The 24,789-nt window shown below is 34.4% G+C and overlaps 2 protein-coding genes across 3 annotated transcripts; both read left to right on the top strand.

Annotated features, from left to right (window-relative positions):
* On the top strand, window positions 1-3,702 carry LOC122578151 (probable carotenoid cleavage dioxygenase 4, chloroplastic). Its single transcript, XM_043750050.1, has 2 exons — window positions 1-1,465; window positions 3,254-3,702. The coding sequence occupies exons 1-2, from the start codon at window positions 117-119 to the stop codon at window positions 3,612-3,614; spliced, it is 1,710 nt and encodes a 569-aa protein (XP_043605985.1). The 5' UTR covers window positions 1-116; the 3' UTR covers window positions 3,615-3,702.
* A 2,893-nt stretch (window positions 3,703-6,595) lies between these two features.
* Window positions 6,596-24,485, top strand: LOC122585920 (protein ALWAYS EARLY 3). Of its 2 annotated transcripts, none has more exons than XM_043758036.1 (20): window positions 6,596-6,685; window positions 8,417-8,538; window positions 12,761-12,859; window positions 13,089-13,151; window positions 14,048-14,125; window positions 14,672-14,849; window positions 15,692-15,954; window positions 16,153-16,504; window positions 17,088-17,165; window positions 17,809-18,068; window positions 18,453-18,509; window positions 19,729-20,010; window positions 20,103-20,281; window positions 20,547-20,829; window positions 21,454-21,633; window positions 21,739-21,900; window positions 22,018-22,161; window positions 22,543-22,761; window positions 23,745-24,011; window positions 24,116-24,485. In XM_043758036.1, the coding sequence occupies exons 2-20, from the start codon at window positions 8,434-8,436 to the stop codon at window positions 24,278-24,280; spliced, it is 3,414 nt and encodes a 1,137-aa protein (XP_043613971.1). In that variant the 5' UTR covers window positions 6,596-6,685; window positions 8,417-8,433; the 3' UTR covers window positions 24,281-24,485. The 2 variants fall into 2 exon arrangements, with proteins under 2 accessions (XP_043613971.1, XP_043613972.1); XM_043758037.1 differs by having other exon boundaries at window positions 17,902-18,068.
* Window positions 24,486-24,789: the final 304 nt, after the last annotated feature.

A 24,789-nucleotide genomic window follows, 5' to 3' on the forward strand; every position in this document is an offset into this window, starting at 1 on the left:
TTCTATATATCTCGTTTCGTTTCTATATGTACGTGGGCATCTCTCTATATTAAGATCAAGTGTAATTTGAACTTAATAACCACACCTCTTTCCTTTCTACATTTTCATGCCTATAAATGTTTTCTATATCTGCTAATATCAGGTTGCATGCACCAACCTCGCCACCGGTAGTGCTATCGTTGCAATCCTTTGCTTATAGGGTGTTAGCTAAGAGAAATAATGGGAAAAAGCCACAAACAACCATTAGAGCTAGCACCGGAAGCTCTAATCATCATGAACAATTTAAAAGGCCAACATCATCAGTACTCGATACTAAAGAGCCATTACCAACAACTAATATCTTCAATGCGATTGACCCAAAACATGTCCTGTCAGGTAACTTTTCCCCAATAGATGAACTCCCTCCTACTCAATGTGAGGTTATCGAGGGTACACTACCTAGCTGCCTCGATGGAGCTTACTTTCGCAATGGACCAAACCCACAGTATGTGCCACATGGTCCCTATCACTTATTTGATGGAGATGGCATGCTTCATGCTATTCGTATCTCTAAAGGGAAAGCTACATTGTGCAGTCGCTATGTGAAGACACACAAGTATAATGCAGAGAAGGATGCAGGGTTCCCAATTGTTCCGTTTTTCTTTACAGGATTCGATAGCCTGGGTAGTCTCATCGCGTATATGGTAGTCATAGTTGTTCGATATTTAAAGGGTAAATTTGACCCAAACAAAAAAGGTTTTGGCTTAGCCAACACCAACTTAGCACTATTTGGCAACAAACTATTCGCGCTGTGGGAGTCTGATTTGCCTTATGCCATTAAAATTAATCCAGACGGTGATATAGTCACTCTTGGTCGCGAGGACTTTGATGGCAAACTTTTAATGAGCATGACCGCTCACCCAAAATATGATCCGATGACAAAAGAAACATTTGCTTTTCGTTACGGCCCAGTTTCTCCATTTCTAACCTATTTTTGGTTCAATGAAAGAGGAGAGAAACAACCTGATGTCCCAATCTTCTCAACAAAAAGCCCAACTTTCTTTCACGACTTCGCTATCACCAAAAACTATGCCATCTTTCCCGAGAACCAAATCACAATGCACATGAAGCAAACGGATATTGGATGGTCTCTTATTAGTGCAGACATGGATAAGGTGCCTAGAATAGGGGTGATGCCAAGGTATGCCGAAAATGAGTTAGCGATTAGGTGGTTCAAGGTGCCCGGGTTGAATATTGTGCATGCGGTTAATGCATGGGAAGAGGATGTCGCCGAAGAATCGGTGGTATTGATTGCATCAAATATATTATCAATAGAGCACGCATTAGGGAGGACGGATCTCATACATGGATCCTTGGAAAAAGTTAGGATCGATCTTAAGACCGGGATGGTCTCACGTCATACCCTTTCATCAAGGAATTTAGAATTTGGTGTGATCAACTCAGCTTATGTTGCTGCCAAGAATAGGTGAGTAAACAGATACTATATACTAAACTACTACTCGTATTTAAATTAATTATATTAATACGAGAGACAGTGCCCGTACGTTGCGGCTGTGAGATGGTGGAAGTGATAGGTCAAGTCATAAAGTATGATGGCCAAATGCCTTAGCCGTACGAGCTCCGCTCTCGGATTTAAATATTCGTCGAAAGTATATCAAATGACATCTCTAATGAAAAATCATGAAATTTTAAGAACACCCATACAACTTTTATAATTTATCGATATACGGTTTTTGAAATAAAAGATTTTGAATGAATTAGAGGAATAAAATGATTTATGGATGGAGAAAAAAAAATGAGTGGTTGAGATTTGAGGAGAGGGAAAAAATAAGTGGTTGAGATTAAAGGTTATTATAGGTATATTAGGTAGCGATGTTTAAATTAGTAAATAAAGAATAGAGGTATTTTGGGTAGTTCAAATCATCTTTTCTCTAAAAAAGGGCAAAATATTTTATAAGATAGTATTATATATATAACTTCAATATCATTTCTCACTTAAGACTGAATAGTATATCGACCGGTATAAAGAGCGAAACAAGAATAAAAGATAGGTTAAAATGTATTTTTGAAAGAGCATTTGTTAAAGTTGGGCCGCTCAGGTGTCTTCATTCAAGCAACCGTACAAATGAAGTGAGAGGTCCGGGCATGTGAAAAATAAGTGTTGATTCATATACCACTACTTCTTAGTTAGAGACCACCAAATATTTTTAACTTTATTACCGTACAACACCTAAAAATATATGATACCCTGAAATTTCTAAAAGTAAACCAAGATTATAATGAATATACATGATAAAACTATGAAAAACAACTAGAATAGGTAAACCTAATAACCCATATTCGATGAATACAATGTAATTGAAGTGATAGGTATCCTAGACCAGTGTTGTAAAATCGTTTTGACTCGGGGGTCTAAGGAGTCGACTCTCAACTCGGTATCAAACTTGGGTCAACGTGTCAAACCTTTTTCAAAATCGGGCCAGCTAGGCCAAACTCGGGGCAAACTCAGTCAAACTGATACCAAATTGGTTCAAACCCAGGTCAAGATTGGACAAATTTTTTACTTATTGTTTGAAGTATAGTGATTATGTTTCAAAACAATTAAGTTTGAACTTCAAGTATTATGTTTATATTTAATTATGCTTAAGTTTGAAATTTCTAGTCTATTTCTAACTTTTTATTACATATATATTTTAAATATTATGAATCTTATATCTAAAATTCCCAATCCGATTAATGTTCGAGTTACCAAAACCTCTAAACTCCCCACACCACCAAGCTGTTTCCGAGAAGTTTCTCAACATTGCCCACAATACTACGTATTACATATTACTTCTTACGGGTTACAAACTACAAATATTACTCATAACAAGATCCAGGCCATTCAAGCCATGAGTAATAATATACCCTTACTTTATTACTAATCTAATTAAAAGAACATAACATGGTTTTATGGTTGGACGAGACCATCTGGTCGAATCGCAAACCAGATCATTATTATTAACACTTTTAACATATCATTGAAACCATTGCTTTTAATTAATGACATTTATTGCTGTTTGTGCCACTTTTGGTGTAACTTTCTCTTATTAGATTAAATAAATTGATCCATCATTACCTTTGACATGTGTTAAAAATAGAAATATTTTTATTATTCGAGACAAGTTTCAAAATAATTTGTTTCTTAGATCATCATTGATTAAAAATAATATACAAATGATGAGTCACCAACAAATTTTCAATATTATTATAGGTATGTGTATTGTGCAGTTGGTGATCCAATGCCTAAGTTTTCCGGAGTTGTCAAGCTAGATGTGTCATTATCGGAAGTGGATCGACAAGAATGCATAGTGGCTAGTCGGATTTTTGGGCCCGGGTGTTTTGGTGGTGAACCATTTTTTGTAGCAAAGGAACCCGACAACCCCAATGCCGACGAGGATGATGGATACATAGTGTCATATGTGCATAATGAGAACAATGACGAGTCATGTTTCTTAGTGATGGATGCCAAGTCAATGACACTAGAGATAGTTGCTACCGTGAAATTGCCCCGTCGAGTACCATATGGATTTCATGGTCTCTTTGTCACTGAAAATAACCTAAACAAGCTTTGAATATAAACGGCGAATTTAAGAGTAATGATTGTATATGTTTAAATCACAAAAATTCATACATAAATAAAGAACATGTGTTGTCATTCTATATTTACGGTATGTTTGAATGATATGTACGTATTTTCTCCATTAATTACGTCATGTATTTTAATCTATTTGTTAATCTACTTTTTCCTCTTAACTAAAAAAAACCCTTGAATATCTCTCAACCGAGCGTTGATTATAACCTTCGCATGCATTTACTAAATAAAAAATACATTATATTATATAAAAACTCTCGTTTGATTCGCAGATTGGTCTGACTCGTAATATTATATTAAACAAAGTACATATTATTATATAGATTTATATATAAAACCAAGTTGTAAAAATAAATTACATTAGTTAAATAAAACAAAATTTGTATGTTTATAAAGAAAAAAATAAAAAGAAAAGAAAAGAACAAACGAATGTCAAACTTTTATACAAAACCAACAAAAGTAAAATAAAATTGCTTGGCCTCACCTCTACTGCCCCATATTCTTCTTCGTTTTTAACACTTTGTTGAATACGACATTCGTTGTTTTACTTGAAATATGACTTTCTTTGTGGCAAATCAAAATTTTGAGCTCTTGCTTGCTTCTTATTCGAGATAAAGCTACGTAAAGTTATCTACGGCTAAAAAATGATTTTCAAGTACAATCCAACATGAAACAAAGTTTCTCTTGACTTGTATGAAGAAAAAAAAGTACATCATTTAAATCTGCTAATCTTTGGTTAATATAATTTTACATTTTCAAATTTGAACCAATATGTTATCCATATACACGTTTGCATCAACAATTTTTCACATGAATATAGTTATACAAATCCTTCACGTGAATATCAGTTAAAGTATAATCATTGTGTGATATTTTTTAGTTATTAATAATAATAGGATTAGGTTTACTTTACGTCTTTAACACAATATCTTTCAAAACTTCAATATTTAAAAAATATTATTTAAGAGATGACAAAAATCTAAATTTGTGAAAGATTATACACTCAAATGTGGTGGAGTACTAGTAGATTTAGAGCTGGATTTGAAATATAAGGGCTCGTATAATTTGGGGAAGATTAATACATTGATAGGTTGGAGACTTAATTATCAGTTTATAAACAAGTGGTTGTCCATAGTTGACAACATGTTACAATTGTGTAATTGACACAAGACCTTACATTTCATAGGAGAGAGACCCAAGTTCGAAACTCTATCTATGAGTAAATTCTTTTATTTATCAAACAACTATGATAGTTGGTGATTTATACGCCATGTAGCTCATGATATGGACATTTTGTATTATTGACACGTAGTGTTAGTGCACCCTCAAAGTGCCACACAAGCAATGACGTGAGCAGAGCAAATGACTGACATTTAAGCGGAATTTGTCCTCATTTATAGGTATAACAATATATTTGTTATAAAATTTGTTGTTAAATAAGTTTTTTTATAAAAAGTGAAATCAAAAGCATAAAGTTATTGGAGATGTGAAAATGATGTGGTTGTTTATAAGAAGAATAAATAAAAGTGTAACATGATATTGAGAAAAATAACCGATACAAATAGTTTAACAATGATAATAATATTAACACTGTATTGTTTAATTAACTTAAGAAAGAAAAGGAGAAGAGAGGGAAAAAAAGTTTTCCTTCCTAATCACCTCAAAAATGAGAGGAAAACTTTTGAAGAAAAAACTACACTCCCCCTCCTAATCCTTTCCACTTTTTCCCTTTCCACCCTTAAAAAAATCTTAAGAATGTATTTTATAATTTTCTCCTCTCTACTCCTTTCCTTTCCACTTTAAATAAACTAAACAATAGAGTGTAAGTTAAGGAAAATGATAAAAAGAAAAATATTGTAATTATTATATATACTAAAAAGCATGAATTGGTTTGCGTGCGTCATACATTTTCAACACTTTTAGTCCTTATCGTTAAATTTGTTGCAGCAATGGTCCTCATCAGCTAACGGCTGCTAATTTTTTCTTGCAATTATAGTCCCTGTCGTTAAATTTGTTACAACAATGATCCCTATCAGCTAACTTTAACCTTTTAACTTTAGGTTTCTTAATAATTGCCACATAACTTTAACGTTTTAACTTTTGTTACATAACTTTAATTTCTTTTACTTTTAGCACAAAAGTTTGCTTTTATTTAGTTTTTAAACATATGTTTTTCTAGCTATTGCCACGAAAGTTTCATTTTTTTTTTACTTTTTATGATGGAAACTTTTAACTTTTAACTTTTTGTCACATAAATTTATTTATTTTTATTTTTGGCACGAAAGCTTTGTTTTATTTAGTTTTTAAACTTTTGTTTTTCTAATTTATGCCACGAAAATTCATTCTTTTTACTTTTTATCACAAAAACTTTTAAACTTTTACTTTTTGTCATATAACTTTTAATTCTTCTATTTCTTGCACGAAATATTTGTGTTATTTTCCCATTTACTTTTTATACATTTGTTTTTCTAACTTTTGTCACGAAAGTTTCATTCTATATACTTTTTATCACATAATTTACGAATTTTTCGTCATTCTATTTTTTGCCACATCATTTTTATTTCTTCTACTTTTCACACAAAGTTTCTATTTAATTTTTATACTTTTATTTTTTCAACTTCAGCCACCAACGTTTCATTTTTCTTTACTTTTTATAACATCACTTTTCACCTTTTAACTTTTGCCACAAAAATTTCATTTTATATAATTTTCCACATGTTTACATGTTACGTAATGTCTCCCGGAGCAACGTTCGGGGACAAAAACTAGTTTAAACCAAAGAAAAATACAACTGCACGTGTACTTTGCAAATTTTGAAAAATTTAAAAATGAAATATTGCTTTTTCTTTTTCCCGTCGGGCGAGTTTTTTTTTTTACTTTTTTTCTTTTCTTTTTAAAGCTTTGTGCACTCACATATATATATTTCACGAATAAACATTATTCTTTGTTTTCAAGTTTCGCGGTTGTTACCCCCAAATCCTATCTCAGATTCATTTGATCAATTTACTAATCAATTAGTAAAAATTGTCTATACTTCAACACTCATATTCGGTAATTACACTACTTAAACACTCATCTGTCATTTATTTCTTTGATCATATTATACTGATTTAGGTTTTTAATAGTTTCTGTTTTGTATGTATATATATACATATCTTTTGCTGCTAAGTAGTTACACTAATTATGTGATTTTGATTTCAGTGTTTAGCTGCTCAAAACAGATTTAATATTAAGTTTAAAATTATAATAATTATTTGCTGATTTTTGCTAAATGTGTGAATGCAATTTGAGTATATTTGAATTGTTTTACTGATTGTCATTATAATTATTTTGTGTATTTGATATTATATATGTAGACGTGTATTTGTTCTATTCTGGCTGTATTATTTGTGGAGAAAATTAGTCGGTTTCGAAAGAGTTTGGAATCCTGTAGCAGGTAGTTAGAGTTCAGATGTAAGCATGTGGATATTCGATTTAAAAATGCAGCTTTCTTGCTTTTACTTGAATGCTCGGCACTGTGACTAATTTTTTTGTTTCTATATGTGGTTCATTGCTTCGTTATGATTTCTTTCAAGGTGTTTGTAAGTCGTAGTGTTGTTATGGCGGCCAATTTTTTAAATTTTGTTTTGTTGGTGGCTTGGTGCTCTTTGTCGGTAGTTGCAACCACTTTTTTAGGTGAGTGTAAGAAGTGGACAACCATCGGAGTTCGTTTTTATAGTTGGCGTGTAAATATCACTTGTATTGCTACGAAACGGATTCAAGAGGTTGTGTCATGATAGTTGGAGAAGTAGAGCTGATGTACAAGAGTTGGACCACTTGTTATCGTTTTCCGTTATTTTACTATGTTGAGGTGTCTTTTATGCAAGAGATCATTCAAATCAGGAGCACCGCCAATTTTTATCAATTTATTATACGTTTCCATTATTTTGTTTTTTATTCCACATTTGGGTCCGGGTATTTAAACTAGGATTCTTTTGTGCCTCTATATATGGGATATGTTACTACAGACTTATGCGGTCTTTAGTTACATAAATTTTTCTTATTGGTGACAAGATAAAACTCAATGACCATCATCTCCAGTCTTGGAGGGTAAGAACAAGCCATTGGGATGATTGATACTATTAGCTGCAGTCTTTGCTAACCTGGAAGATGGTATTATGTATCAACGAAGATGGCATTAGTGCATTACAAAGTCCCAAGTCTTAGTGAAACAAGTAAAACCGGAAAGGAAAAGTCGTGACACTGAGTCTCATACATTTTTTACGTCCCTCTCTTGAATAACATGATTGGCCTATTAATATAAAGCTCGTCACTTTACTAGGAAATTCTAGAGTACTATGTATCCGTATTTTCATTTGTATCTTTTTCAAGGCCTCTCTTTCCATCTAACTTCAAACTGTTTCTGAAATTTGATCTTTGATAGTGGGATTAGATGCTTTTGTAATAGTTGTACATGTTTCATGGGCATTGCCTTTTCATGGAAAAATGAAAATCTGAATTTTGTTTGGCTTATGGTCTTTGGTGCTGACTTTAAAATATCTGGCCATGCTTACATATTAAATCATGTGGTTACACAATTGGTTACTCTTTCTAGCACTCCGTTTTTCTCTCTATAATCGTGTACCTATATTACATCATGTAACGTGTTTATGATGCATAGTTAGCAAGTAAGAGCTTGCAGTCTTTTATTTATATAGTTAATAGTTTTAAGACTTGCTCTTGAGTTGTATGTGCAGCAGATTGCAGATTTCATAAATTAACGTCCTTTATATATGTTTTCAGTGGCATAGGGAGATCTAATGGGTCCAACAAGAAAGTCTAGAAGTGTGAACAAGCGATTCTTGTATGATTATGAAGTATCTCCAATTAAAGATGGTAAAAATGTCAACACGAAAAACCAACGAGTAAGTTTATCCCTACTTCAACCGTTACTCTTTAATTGATGTTCTGATACCTTTATAGTTAAGTTGCCCTAGTTATGCATCATTTTCACGGGCCATATTTCCTTTACATGGATTCTGAACTTGCTAATATCAACCTTTTAACTTTTTAAAACTTGATGAGTTCTTGATGGTAAACTGATCATCTAATGTTCTGTTGAGGGTTTTGAGTTTTATATTTATTCCTCGCCTTGTGTTTACTCTTTCCCAATTGAATTTTTATTGACCATGGATGCTCTAATGGCTCATGACATTTTACCTTTTTTTCCCACCTTACATAAAAGCTTTAAGTTCTTTTGTTTTGATTTTACTTCAATGTTGGTTTGAAAAAGCGCGTCTCATACGAGGCGAGGCGAGGCAAGAGGTGACCATGAGAGCGCCTGTTATACATGGAGGCGAGGCATTTACAGGAAGAGAGTATAAGGCGTCGCCTCATGGCGCTTTCACGGAGGCGAGAACTAGCGACATCTTCTTCAGCCGCTTTACGTATTGGTTCATTTTTGTGAGCCCAAACCAGGTTTTTAGTTTTTGAAGCTCACATCTGAGTTTATTTTCTTAAGTCCACATCAGTTTTCAATAGCTCATTCATTATTATTACTAAAACCCCACATTGCTTTTCCCCCATAACCAACACCCTTAGCTGCTTTTTCTTACGAAAATAAATTAACTGTTGATTTTTTCCCCTGTTTCTTTTTTGATTTTCTCCATGGTAAGTCAATCTTTTCTTCTCTTCTACATGGCTGATTCCCATCTATGCTTCTTTTTTATTCTTCAGTTTTTTAAACATCTCAGCTTCTGTTTTTGGTATTTAATTCTTACATGTAGAGTATTAAATGTATATGCAGAAAAGGGTGCCTCTTATAGATGAGGCAGTAGCCTTCGCCTCTAGCCTGGCTACAACGACCTTATCTCTGGTTGACTTACGCTTTTAAACCAAGACTTCAATTGAGTCTTTTATGATGATCTCTTGTCTCTCAAGGATTACCTAAATTTATTACATAAAGACTGGATGTTGACAACTTTATGAACACATTGTCTAACTTCAAGATTTCCCAAAATTTTGTGTCACCGTAAACTTGTTTGAAGTTGGTGTATGTGAAGTGATGATTTTGTTATCTTGCATTTCTGTCAGTTTTTCTTTCTTTGTTTGCTGCAAGGAAGCAAGTTCTCCAACTGTGACTGTTCTTAGTCATGAAGTCGACAACCTGTATAGGTTTTTGTTTTCTTGTTCCCTATGTTATCAATTTCGGTGAAATTTCGGTTTTCGGTGGCGGGACATAATTTCGGTACTGAATTTTGGTTTATATATCGTTTCCGAAATTTTCGGTGGTTTTGACCGAAATTTGACCAAAATACCACCGAAATTACCGAAATTTGACCGAAATTTCTGAAATTTCGGTGAATTCTGTTTCAGCACTTCCAGGTTTTATCTTTTACTCTTATTTATGTATATATATATATAAATACATATATAATATTAGAATTACCGAAATACCACCAAAAAAAACGATATTTCGTATACCAGTCCGTGACCGAAACACCGAAATTTATGTCCTTGACTACTTAGCTTGTTCCCTGTTACTTCTCTTTGCTTTTAAATTTTAACCACATCGGTGGTAAGGTTCATGACCATGAATAGTCGCAAATGAGGGGAATACTTCTTGTAGCAGATTCAGAACGTAGCACAACCATGACAAACAATACTAATATCAATCCATGAACAAGAAAATAAGGTTGCTAAGCAATCTGACCCCTAATTGGCTCATTTTTTGGTTTTTGGACCAATACAACTTGTGGTTGGCCGGTTGCATGTATTAGTGTATTGCGATTAGTATTCTGCGAGTGTCAATGATAATAAGTAACTGTGGTTGTACCTAGAAAGACAAATGGTACAGACTCTGACGCTGGTGGTGTTTTGAATATGAACTGGTCTATGGTAGGCATGAGCATGGGTCAAACCCGGGCAGGCCCGTGCAAACCCGTGACTCCACAAAACAACAAAATCGAACCCGTGACCCGGCCCGTTACCCCTTTCGGGGGAGTCTGTCCGGGTCAGGTTGGGCTCGGTTCTCGGGTTTAAGTGACATTTTTTTTTCACTTGTCAAAACCCGGGACGTCCCAACCCGACCCGAAACCCAGCGATTGTCAAATTAAACTCGTGACCTGGCCCGTTACCCTATTGGGCAGATCGGTTCGGGTTTGAGCGTGTCTAGCGTCGCGTGTTTTCGGGTCATATACTCATGCTTAGTCTATGGTATGTATAAACAAGCGGTGGGTCCAAAATTCCAATACCATGTTAAACAATATATCACAAGGGAACATCTTGTTTATTCTTATGGAGATGAATCCCCACATTCATACATACACACGCATCAGCGATACCAACTAATAAGTATGATGAGAAAAGGTTTAGGATAAGCTACAAGAGACACTCAAGCTTGACTTAGACAAGACCTCTTCTAATTGGTTTTGTTGTCATTTCTGCTTTTCCGAGATCCGAAGGAGAGAAGTCTGATCTTCTTTTAGTATTATCTTGGGATGAATAGTGTATCATAGTTATATTACATCAACAAACTTCCTTGATAAATTTCCTAGAAAACGCTCATGGTTTTCTACAACTAAACGCATCCAAGTATTTAAAATCCTGGATGCAATCTCTCCATCCTCGGATAGAGGTAGGATCGTCTATATTCACCTCCCTTACCCCGCCTTTGACGGGATTGGGTGGTGTTGTTGTTCTTGTAAGTATTTGAAATGTCCTTTTTGCTTTGCAGCCCTTGTGTGGGCTTGAAAGTATTTAAAGATGTGAAACAAGGTTATAATGATTAATGACAGGCCATATTCTTTAAAAGAGTCTTCACTCCAGCTAGATTAGATTGTCCTTTATAATATTGGTAAATGGGTGTCAAAGCTAGTGTATATCCAATTACATGCTTACCCAGGATTCGGAAAACTATAGTAATTAGTGCCATATATCTTTCAAGGTAAAACATTAATGGACAAAGCCTCCCTAATCACACATATTTATTTATGGATAAAAGTAGTGAAAAGTACCAAAAACTTGAAAAATAGGAAAATTCGCATTCAGGCTCTAGGTGACAAAAATTTGCCCTGTAACTCATTGAAGCAGTGTAGCTGTGCTTGCCCACATGTGTATGTCATCAAAAGTTATGGTCTTTTGAAAGTTGGTCCATTTTTCATGCATTTCTACCTATCCATGTTTCAAATGCTCAACAAATGTCTGCTAGCTCTTGTATGTGTTCCTCATCAAAGATGGAGACCTTTTGGGTCTTTACATGATAAGTACTTATATGTGATTTCTGTGATTGAGTCATAACATTATATCCCTTGAAATAGATATGTCGGCTAACTTTTTACATGGGACACCTCAATTACGTGTTTTACTTTATTACAAGATGCCGATTATTTCTATATTCTGATAAAAGAATGCATGTTCATAAATCCGCTTGCTGTTGCTCAATGATTGACAGATGGTTTATTATAAGCTTTACATGATAAACAAATGTTGTTGCCATTAGATTGTGGAATCCCATCACTTGTATTTGTGGCTTTGGTCTATGGGTAGCATTTAGTAAATAATTCACTGCTTAGGTTTGTAGAATTAGATGGGTCTTAGGTAACTTCATTCTCTGAGCTTTAAGCTGTTGTTAGAAATGTTTTTAGAGCAATCATTGTGACATTGGTGGGTGCATGCTTACACATTTACCAGGGATGATGGATGCTAGATTGGCAAGTTGAACGGGGGTGTGGACATGACACCTCACCTCTATCTATTCTATTTTAAAAGACGTAATCTCCATATAAATTTTTGGAAGTGGGATATCAAGGTGTCACCATGGTAGTTTTCTTACTTCTTTTAAGCTAAAACTTTGGTACATGGCTGTTTTTTTTGAGTAATTCTCTAATATTTTGGGATATTTTGAAACTGTCTTGTATCTTTAGTATGCTATATTGCAAGTGTCTTTCTTGCTTCTTGTTTGAGGCTATTGTGTATCTACCTGTGTATCTAACTGTGGTATAATGATGATGCTACCTTGCTTCACGAAATTATCAAAATACAGCTCTATGTTATTGGTTATCTATCCGCATCTGTGACAACTGCTTAAATAAGGAATAGCATATAATTTTTATTATTGATGATATAGCACTGCCCTATACTTTCCAGAAAAAGAAGGTGTCAGATATGCTAGGGCCGCACTGGAACAAGGAAGAGCTGGAACATTTTTATGAAGCATATCGTAAGCATGGTAGAGATTGGAAAAAGGTGGCCTCAGTTTTTTGACTCCAGGATAAAACTATATGTTGGCAATAAGCTGACACATTTATCTTTATTTTTGACTTTTAATACTCAATAATACAAAAATTTTTTAAAAACTTCAGTAGTGCACATACTAAGCCTTCTACGAGTTTTTTCTGCTGGCTTAATCACTTTGTTGATTACTTCATTTTTCTTTGAGGCCGTCTAACGTCATATACACTGTATGCATATCTAGGTGGCTGCAGTCCTCCGGAACCGGTCTGTGGAAATGGTGGAGGCTGTTTATACTCTGAATAAGGTAATCATGTTTTTCTATCTAGCTATTTTTGCAAGCTTAAGAGTGTTTATTTTAAGATATTATGTTGCTTTTAATCTATATACATAGAATTAATATACTAAGCAGTGTCTGTTAGCAAATTTCTTGATTTCTTGAAGTACTTCATACTTGGTACATCAAATGAACTGCTCACAGAATTTATTAGGTGTAGTTATTTCAAAAAATAGATTGATTTTAAATCAACATAGTGATGTGTCTAGTAATACGGCTACATGGAGAGAAGCAAAGTTTCATATACAGCTTTGCTTTCTCAACACTTCTTTCTAGTGACCAGCTTAATGGAACTAGAAGCTTAAACATCTCTATTGACTTGCTATCTTTGAAGTCTCATAACTTGCGTAGAACTGTACCAAACTGAACCGTTGATCTTTGAGCTCCAGTTACTAACATGCTTAATCAATCCTGTTTTCACTATTCAGGATTGTAATTAATTTATGATGAAGTAGTTGGTCTTGATATTGGTTAAAGATCTACGTCAAGTCATCAACCCGAATGGTGATGCTGGACTAGATTTGTTTTGTTGACAAATACCTATAAATTGTCAGGTGGTACCGTGGGGATTTTAATGATGCAAAATGTTTATGTCATTGCATCGATTAGATATAAGATAATGCAGTTTCCACAACCATAGCTGATAGCCCTAAGTTCTGCTCTTGAATGAGCTAAGCAGCTAATGTAATTTAACAACGTATATTTGTTGTTTTAAATCTTATGGCATGGTCATGTTCTTACAACATAGCATTGTGAGGGAGTTGTGAAATTGTTTCTGAATAATACCAGTGTTCGAATGGACTTAAACGGGGCTATCCACTATTTCCATTTGTTAACTATGTAATTATGTACTTTTGGCCTTCCAGGCGTATTTATCTCTCCCAGAGGGCACAGCTTCCGTTGCAGGATTTATTGCTATGATGACTGATTACTATAGTAACATGGTAAGAATGCATTTATTTATTTGTTGTGGAATATATGTGATCTTTTTATTGCAAGCACTTACTTCCCTTCCTCTAACTTATTTTATCTTTCTGATTTCATTTTGTTAAAGGTTAAACACAAATTTGAATATTGAAGAGTGTTAAACAACTGTATCAATAAAATAAAGGGGAGAAGTAATAGATGGTGGACATGATTATTTATTGTTTTATCAGGACACTGGTTGTAAAAGAGAGTGGGATAAATGATCAAATATCAAATATGCCTAGACTTATACATTGACAGTAAAACTGTGATTCTAGCAAGTCTACATTCTAGCACTCTTCAAGAACATAAACATCAAATAATTGCAATATTATCATAATAGTATTACAGGAAGTAATTTTCTTTATCATTTACCTTAGATGCGTATGTGTGTTTTATCTAACCTGACTACTAGATGTTGTAATATGCAACTTTCTAGCTTTTGGTTCATGAGATTGTGTTTGGTGGCTTCACTGGCTTGTCATTGATGAATGAAAGTCAGTTTATCATTTCTGATTTTTCAGGCTGAGCATGACAGTGAGCAAGAAAGGAATGACAGTGTTGGAACATCCCGGAAGCCCAAAAAACGCAAAGTACCCGAAACCACATCTAAAGGCACCGCTGAACGTGTTCATTTGAATGCAGAGGCGGTTCAATCAGATTATAGCTTCTTATCAGTATTAAAGAAGAAGCGCTCAGGTGGTAAGTAATTTTTGTTTGATATTAAAATTGTCTCTTTCACTTTGTTGTAACGTTCTCACGAACTAAGAAGTAAGAACACATTATCTAAAGTTTCTTCTGTTGTTTCTCTTTTGATCTTTAACTAATCATTCACATTATTGCATATGGTGCTCACCTACATACACCATACTTTTATAGACCAGTAAAAATAGATTGAAAGGGTGCTTGGATGTACATTGTGAAACTGATTATTGGTTTTCGAATTATTAAAAATATCTGCGATAGTAAAACGGGATGCTGTAAAACTGTTTTGTGTGTCTGTTGTTCAATTTGAATCTTTGAGGAAATGAATAAATGTTATGATCAAACAGACATTCTTTTATATTTATCAAAGAATGATACTAAAATATGACAATTTATTTTCAATAAACTATACTAGTATATTTTATTATTATATAAATCATATGTTAGTTAAACTAAGTTGTCTTTTAGATCTTCATTGATTATCTATTTTTTTAATATCAGAAGCAATGAATGTACTGAAATAGAGTATAGTATTTTTACTTTCCCGGTATGGAACTGATTAGTTCACCCTTAAATATCGACATTATCATTACCAAAAGACTCCCTAAAAACTAGTTATTACTTCAAGTCACAGTGAGCAGATAATTTTTTGGCATATCCAAACACCCCCTAATTTTCATTAGTTATCGCAATACTTCACCACTTTATCATTGTAGTAAGAGTTGCTCTGGTGTAACTATAAGGTGCCACTAGTAATCATATAGTTTCTTTTTGCTAGCATGTAAATGGTTGATGCTTGTAAGACTGTTGATTTTATAATTATGTTTATGACCTCTTAGGAAGCCGGCCTCGTGTTGTTGGAAAAAGGACACCCCGTTTCCCTGTTTCACATTCTAATGAGAATGGCAAAGGAGAAAATTATGTTTCGCCAACAAAAAAAGTCCTAACACTGAGGGCAGACGATGAAGAGGATGTTGCTCAAACTATAGCAATGGCATTGGCAGATGCTTCTAAGAGAGGTGGTTCTCCTCAGGTTTCTCAGACTCCAAACAGAAGATCCGGTAATCTGATGTCATCACCTGGTCAGAGTGCTGAAAGAATGGTATTTGCTTTATGTTTGGTTACTTATACTTATGTTACTTGGTAACATTAAAAAAAATGAGTCTTGAGGCAATCGATCTTTATAAATACATGATATTTCTTTGGCTGGTATTTGAACAATTTATTAGTTTACTACAAGCTTGTTGTCTTTTTATTAAAAGGAAGAGATGAGACTGATCTAAATTTCTTTTGGACACAGTATGATGAATCAGATGTGGCGAGTGGTTGGTTTATTGCTAACGTCATGTATGATGATGATGCTGAAGGTAACATGGAAGCTGATAATACAGAATTTTCTAGGAATAGGAGTAAGGAAAGAACAAGTATTGGTCATATGTTACATGACCGTAAAGGATCACAAGGGAGAAAAGTACGAGTTGGTAAAAAGGAGAACAAACATTTGAATTACATACGGGAAGACTATAGTGGCACAGAAGGGCAGAATTTAGGTACTCTACGAAGAAATTTTGATGTTGAAGTTGCTGATGCAAAACCTTCTAGGTCTTCTCGGGTTTCCAAGAATAGAAGTAAAGAAGCTCATACTGGGAGAGGTATACTGTTTCCCATCTTAAGTTTCAATATGTACCTCCATTTTCTGCTTCCACTTATCATTTTTTTCATTTTATCTTGTAGTCTAAATAAAACTTACAATACTCTCATTACATTCTTATACACACACAAATATATAACCGACACTCGCTAATTTTAGATGTTCATCTTACTCAAAGTTATCGCTAAAACACTGTCTGCAATAGAAAGTGGGTCGGTTTTTTGGCTATTTTGATTCATTGGAATCTTACACCTTGTAAGAGGGACTTACATAACCCTGATCAAGTATGTGTATGTTAGTGTACGTGCTAGGTGCTATAGTCGTATATCTGTCTTCCCACCTTTATTAAAATGACCATAGATGTATAACTAATATAAATGTGCTAAGCAAGGAAACAAGATAAAGGCATACATTAGTATATATGGTATTTCACTTGCAATTGTCTAAAGTATTGTATTGTAGTTAGTGTGATGAACTAATATCTCTTGGTCATTTTAAAACGAGATAGCAACCCTTATTTTTGGTATTTGATTAGACAATTTCAGCAATTAACTTTTGTACTTACATTGATTTCTTTCTTGCAGAAGACAATTCTGCCTTTGATGCTCTGGAAACTTTGGCAAGTTTGTCTTTAATGATTTTACCAGAGGCAAACGGAACTGGTAAGATATAGCAAACCTGAATTCAATTCTCAAATTTGATCTGTGGCTCTGTGCATTGTGTAGTTCTCAGACTCGTGACACACATGTCTAATGTATCTCCTTCCTTTACCATCCTGCTACCAGGCACTGACTACATATTAAACCATGTACATCAGTACATGTCAATAAGACATATTAGGTTCTGAGATTTACGCCGTTTGGAAAAAAAAAAAAAAAGACAAAGAAAAGGTTCTGAGATTCATTCAAATATTGCACTGGAATTTCTTTCACTTCTTCAACCTCAATTATACAAATGGATTTAGTGTTTGTTCTAGTAGCATCTATCCCTACGTATCATTTAATCTTATTAATCATTAATTTCGAAGTTGACATTCTAACATTTACATCATCATAATTGTAGTATGACCTGCAAAAGTTAAATTTAAAGAATGGTGAAATTCAATAATATTTTGCAATTGACAATAATTCACAATCAAAAGAACCCAATCTGGTCAAACACTTCCTCCTAGTCCTTACCAGATATAACTTGGTTGCTTTTAAATCTATGATAGTCAGATAATCAGATTTCGTGGACCTTGATCTCAGTTATCCCATTAATTACGTTCTTTTCTTTATTTGTGTGCATATGCGTATTCGCTCTCAGACAGTATAGACGAATGTGTGGATGATTCTCTTTTACTTAAAGTTACGCCTTCAAGCTGCCAGAAAGAGAAACCTAAACCTTCAGTTCTTACAGGTAAAGGGTATCCGACGATTTCAAGATTAGAAGCCGCTGAGGACAAAGCTCAGACATCTGGTAAAGGCTTGGTTGACCACAGTAATGCGTCATCAGAAGTGAAGGACTCCCACCAGTTAATTACTAAAGTATCCAGAAAGAGACAAAAAATTGTGGTGGCACCAAAAGTAAGCTTATACCAACATTACACTTTGAGGTGACAACTCGGGCGGCTTGGGTAATGGGTCTAGTTGGCTAGTCTTTCATGCGTGTTAAAATAAGATTGATTTCATTGAGTAGAAGAAATTTTTGCTTCTAATTTTTTAACCTTTTTTGAATAGCTAGTGTCATAGGATTACACAAATTATATTTTGAGGTTGATGCTTAAAAGAAATCCTCTGGGTGAAGTTAAACCTCTTCTCTATTTAGATAATTTCATTTTATCTGTTTTGACCCATTAGAGATACTTTAACACGCATTGACAGGTAAACCTCTTTCATATCTGTCAAGAGTTTACAGTATCTTACATATGAATCATGAAATGATATCCTAGTGATATTTACTAATTTCAGATTTTAAAAGCTGATGTCTCAATTCATACAACTCCCAAAGAATCTCAGGAGGCTGAGGTATGATTGTTCGTAAAATTTCTTTTACCTTTTTCTTTACAAAATTTCAGATGCTATTTTTTTTTTTTTGGTGGAACGAATGACTCCCTTGCAGGTGCTAAGCAGCTTTTCATGACACAAATTATGTTATTTGGCATCTTGTTTATGTGATAAAATTGGTTATTGAATTTTTCTTTGTGATGCTTTTCCCGTTATTAAAAATTACTTTTGTTTGACTAAACTAGATATTTGAATATATTAAATAGCAAAAGTGGTGTGGAGTTTGATAACATGCTGATTAGAAAAGTTGATGTAGCGACTTATCAACCTGTTGGGGTGTGACAGAGATCACGTTCCTGCTTGAATGACCAAAAATAATGGAAACTTTGATTTATGGTATTGGGCTATGTGAGAAATAGTAGGGAATTTCACAATTAGTAAGCCACCCTTCATTATCTTCCATCTTAGTTTTTTCAAGCTACGTTTTGTTTCTCTCTTCATTTTTGTTTTGTTCTTTAAATTGTCTGTCCACCTTTTATCGGCTCTGGTCTGCTCTACCTTGACATTGGTGATGGTTTGGTTCTCATCTACATTCTCTACTCTTTGTGTTCTTTTCATAACGGCAGTTGTTTTCTTTCTTTTTCTCAGGAATGATAGTTTTTCCATGGTCTATAATAACTAAATGCAATCCCTTTCAAAAATGCTATTGTTTATACAAACCACCGTCTTAATATGCCAAAATTGACCCCAAGTGGCTTATAACTAGTCCAAATGGCCTTTATAGTTTACACCATTATCAATAAAGAGGAATCACTTTTGATTTGTTAATGATGCTTCCATTACCTTTAAGAATCAACGTTGTAGTATGCACATGAAAATCCCACTATTCGCTTATGAATTAGGAAACATCTAAGCATGATCTCAATGTTGAAACCAAATTATATTACTTATTAGCAACTGGAGATCAGTTTCTTTGCTTCTAAGTATTCTCATGCATTTTTTGTATTGAGATTGAAATTAATAACGTGGTTTTGTCTCAAGTAATTAGTGAGAAGTTACTAAGGGTTATGTGTCTTGAAGAATTGACTGACTTTTTTTTGTTTCAAAACTCTTTTAATGTTTCACCAATCTTGTCCATTGTATACTGTGTAACAGCTGACTGCCTTGTATTTACATGTAATTGTTATCCCATCGTTTACTTTAACAAGTGATAATACAAATACCTCTGATCCTATTGTAGGCTATACATGCAACCCAGATGTCTTTAAGTAGACGCATTTCTCAAGGTTCTTCTCCCCAGTTGGTGAAGTATAGCCAACACGTCTCTGCTAGTATTCACTCGAGAAGGGAAGTGCACAATTCAGCTCCATCAGATGTGAAGCCATCTAACATGCTTACTAGAGTTAGAAACAAACGTAAAATGTACAAACCTGAGGCTCTTGAAGTTACTAAGCTTTCTGATGTAGTTGGAACAAACAATTCAAGTGTACACTTGCCTTCTCTCAGACATAGAATAGTGAAGGTAATATTTCTGCTGTTGGCAGTTCCTGTATCAACTTTATTGTCTAGAAGGTTTGACCATGCTCCGTTGTCTATGTACTCTTCCATTTGCAGAGAAAACTTTCTAATTGCCTATCAAATCAACTCATGCGAAGATGGTGCTCATTTGAATGGTTCTACAGTGCAATAGATGACCCTTGTTTTGCCAAAAGAGAGTTTGTTGAGTACTTGTATCATGTTGGTTTAGGTCATGTTCCCAGACTAACCCGTGTTGAATGGGGTGTCATCAGAAGGTATGTAATGATATTTAACACATTCCTTATTGAAAAAGATAGATATGTAAAACACAAAAAAAACCTGTTTAAGGGTGGCCGAACCTGAACTAACTTGTTTTATCTCACACTAAAAGTTTACCTGTTCTGACCCAAACTCATTTTGACCCATTACTCTGTCCTTTTTCCACCTCTGGTGTCTAGTTGCTACCCTCTTGGCTACCTCGAACTTGAAATTATTATGTGTACTAATGCTGCGTCATTTTTCATAATATTGTTGATGCAGTTCTCTTGGTAAACCACGGCGATTTTCAGATCAATTCCTAAAGGAAGAAAAGGATAAGCTTAACCAATATCGGGATTCTGTCAGGGCACATTACACTGAACTTCGTTCTGGTAGCAGAGATGGATTACCATTAGATCTTGCAAGGCCTTTAGCAGTAGGTCAACGTGTTATTGCAATCTATCCGAGAACAAGAGAGATTCATGATGGAACTGTACTAACTGTATATCATGACAGATGCTGTGTTCGGTTTGATCGACCTGACCTGGGTACTGAAATAATCATGGTAAAGACTGCATCCCCTACATTATTAGTATGTTAATAAGCTGTAGATTCTGTATGCATAGTTATTGCTTTGCTGTATTCTAATGTTCATTGCTTATACACAAAGTTTGTGCTTAGAGTGAGCACACATAAGTTTATCTTGATATGCTGGGTTAGTTTCTTATTTTCCTTAATAAACGATGAATAGAGAATAGAACTTTCATATATTGAATATATATGTTGGCTGTAATAGAGAATAGAACTCCCATATATTAAAGATGAACTATTCTTATGATTCCGAGAGGGAATTTGATTATTATATGTAGGACCTTAAAATTAAGTGTCTTAATTCTAAGCAAAGCACTTGATAAAGCTACTTTAGAACTATACAGGTATTTCTTGTTTCAAAAGTTGATTTCAGGAGATCATTAGTGTTTCTATACAGGAATATACATGTTTCAAAAGGGGAAAATATGAACCTAGGATTTTGTTCCGGAACAAAACTATAATCTGAAAAGTAAAACCCCGTGGCTGTAGGATCTTGCATCATTTACCTTATAGGTGGCTTAGTGCCCCAAGTAAAAAGTTTATGATTTATTTTTATTTATGTAACTTGAGTATCATCAATTTTTTCCCTGTGTCTCAGGATACCGATTGCATGCCCTTGAATCCTTTTGAGAATCTTCCTGCATCATTGCGCCGACCACCTGTTAACAAATCCTTTGAGAACTTAAAAGAGGTCAACGTCAAGGGGATGGGAAAAGATCAAAGACCGGAAGGTTACACAAAGTCCTCTTCTCCTGAAAAATTAGAAAACATGGATGAGGTACCCTAATTGCTTTTGTGACCATTAAACTACAGTTTACTGGTTAGCGTACTGGTGAAAGACATCATCCATATTTAACTACATTTTTTTTTATCTTTCTACTAGGCTGCTTCAGTCAAATCTAATTTACCACCCAGAAATGGACAAAGGGTCGTAATGTCTAGTCATCATGCAGCATACTCCATGCCTGGTAAACTGGAACAATATCAAGCGAAGGAAGCCGATGTTGAAGCAATTTCTGAGCTGACCCGTGCTCTCGACAAAAAGGTTCTAAAAGTTAAATATGTTATATATCTGGAATTTGGACGTGGATATTAGGTTAATACTTCTACTATATGGCTGATAAATGTTGTACATCTCTTAAAAAAATACGTTAATCTGCAGGAAGCTGTAGTTTTTGAGTTGAGGCGAATGAATGATGATGTGATCGAAAATCAAACTGACGGTAACTTTGCTCTTCGGGATTCAGAAGCTTTTAAAAAGCAGTATGCAGCTGTTCTTGTGCAGTTAAATGAAGCCAATGCCCAGGCAAGTGTAACACTGTTTTCACCTAGAGATGCAGGGCTGGTTAATGTGTCAAAACATGTAATGCTGTACAGGTCAAATTGGGCTGGGACATATTGGGTTGGCGCTTTATATTTGAAGGTTTTAATGTTTTTATTAGCAAGTAGTCTTGTGATTTTGGAGGTTTATGCTTAAAAAAATATACTTTGGGCAAATTTTGATCCCTTACAATCTAAGCAATATTTTATTTAGTTTACTTGTTTGACTGGTTAGAGATGAAACATAACCTGAATTCGCCTATTTATAAGTTAATGGGCGAAAATTACAACCTCTAGTTGTCGCCTATAAAAAAATATTTCTTTTTGCTCATTAAGAAACTGCTAAAATTGCTTGCTTTATTAGCAGGTTTCTTCTGCTTTGTTTCGCTTGAGACAACGCAATACATATCAGAACCACTTCCATCTTAACTGGCCGAGGGCCATGGATGATATAACTGACCATGGTGGCATCTTAAGCACTTCAAACCACACTGCAAGTCATACTGAAGAGTCGGAATGTCGTGTTAATGACATTGTTGAGATATCAAGAACCAAGGCTCGTAACATGGTACATATGGCTATCCAGGTCAGAACCGCTTTTTTCATAATAAAAAATATATGCCCCCTTGCTTTCTACAAAATGAAATTTGGGTAATATCTTACGAAGTATTACAAGGGTGTTTGGATTTGCATTTTAAAACTGCTTATCTGATACTTTCACCTTAGTTCAGCCTATGGCGTTGGGTGGAGTGATTTTAATTACGACTATAGTTAAATCTATTTTGAAGTGGGGATGTTTTTTGGGAACAAGTATTATAGTAAAAAATATAAGATAAGATCTTGATCATAGAATCATGATAAAACTGATGCATGAAGATTCATAGAGCACAATTATATACAGTGATGCACGAAGATTTCATGATGCACAATGATTTTTAGTTAGGAACAAGGATTGTTTTATATGCTTTACTTTAATACTTATATTTGAACAAGAATCCTGTTTTGAATATTTATATATATACTTGCTGCAACAAAAGGTTAAGGGGAAACTTAAATTACTTATTTACCCGTTCCTTACAAACAACAGATGTTTTAAAACAATATTTGAATATACTTATTTTGTTTAATATTATCATACTTGAAAAAGAAATTTTCATGTTTTTTACACTTACCTATCAACAATACATACAAATATTTATCTAGTTTATTCTGTTTAGTGTTTACTACTATCATAGTCTTTTAAAAACTGAAACAACTTATTATTTGATCATAAATTATCAACTTCAAGCAGCGAAAGCACATTCAATCGATATGTTTCACTGTATCTTTTATACTTCTATTACTACCGACTATAACGTTCTGATTATAGTAAGTTTTTAAATATACATCCAATGTTCTGTGGTTCAGAAAAAAACAAATTATACACCCATTGTTCATAACACGCCTTATTACGTGGATACTGATTACCAGGATGGTTAGAGGACAAATTGTGTCTATAAGGTCAGATATATGATTTATATCCCTCGTTGCAAATGATGATTCTAATGATATATGTTAAATGAATTGTAGGCAATGTCAACGCTGAAGCTCAGTACTGTTGAGATTGACAAGGCTGTTGATTATGTGAATGATCGGCTTTCGTTGAATGGTTCCTACAATCAACCTGCCAGACCTAATCCAGTAGCAACAAATCCAGTTCATCCCAGTATGAATGAACAAGTAGCTTCCACTTTAAAGTCACATGATTCTAAGTCAGTACATCCATCAGATTTAGATAAAACACCAGTCCCCTCTGAACTGATTACTCAGTGTGTGGCTACTCTTTTCAGCATTCAGGTGAGGATCTATCATAACACTCCCAACCCCCCTCACCTATCCCTTTTGTGTTATTAGGTTGGTATTAATAATCTAACCGGTGGGTTATTCATGGGAATTTACAGAAATGTACAGAAAGACAGTTTCCCCCAGCTGAAGTTGCGAAAATATTGGATTCCGCGGTCTCTAGCTTACAACCTTGCTCCCCTCAGAACTTGCTGGTATATGCGGATATACAAAAATGCATGGGGATAATCAAGAACCAGATTCTAGCTCTTGTGCCAACCTAGGTTGATATTGAACTTCTAATCTTCTGGTACATGCTAATTATAAATGACTAGATTTTTAGATCTGGAAATTTTGTTACAAGCTGTTTAACTGATAGTGGAATATATCCTACCAATGCTAGTTGGATCCTTCATTCACAATTACCTGGAAAGAAATTTGCGGGTTCTTTTGTTAAATATATGGAAACGATGATTTATTGTAACACAATACCAAATCAAATTAATTGACCAAATGGATACATGTGTGATGTTTTTTTTGTTCAGGTAACTCGGTGATAAGTTTTTAATTCAAATGTACGCGGCTTAATTGGGGTTTCCATGTGTCCTGTTTTGACCTTTTTGCTGGCTGTACTCCAGACTTTCTACGAGGTAATACACTTTACCACTAGGCAATCTAGCACCAACATCCATGGTCTCAATCCTGTCATACGCGGCCGGGGTATGTTAATTTGTTAGAATATAACCATCACTAAGCCATCTTGGCGGTGGTTATTTAAAAAAAATACAATTCC

The sequence above is a fragment of the Erigeron canadensis genome, chromosome 1, assembly GCF_010389155.1.
Source record: "Erigeron canadensis isolate Cc75 chromosome 1, C_canadensis_v1, whole genome shotgun sequence".
Lineage (NCBI taxonomy): Eukaryota > Viridiplantae > Streptophyta > Magnoliopsida > Asterales > Asteraceae > Erigeron > Erigeron canadensis.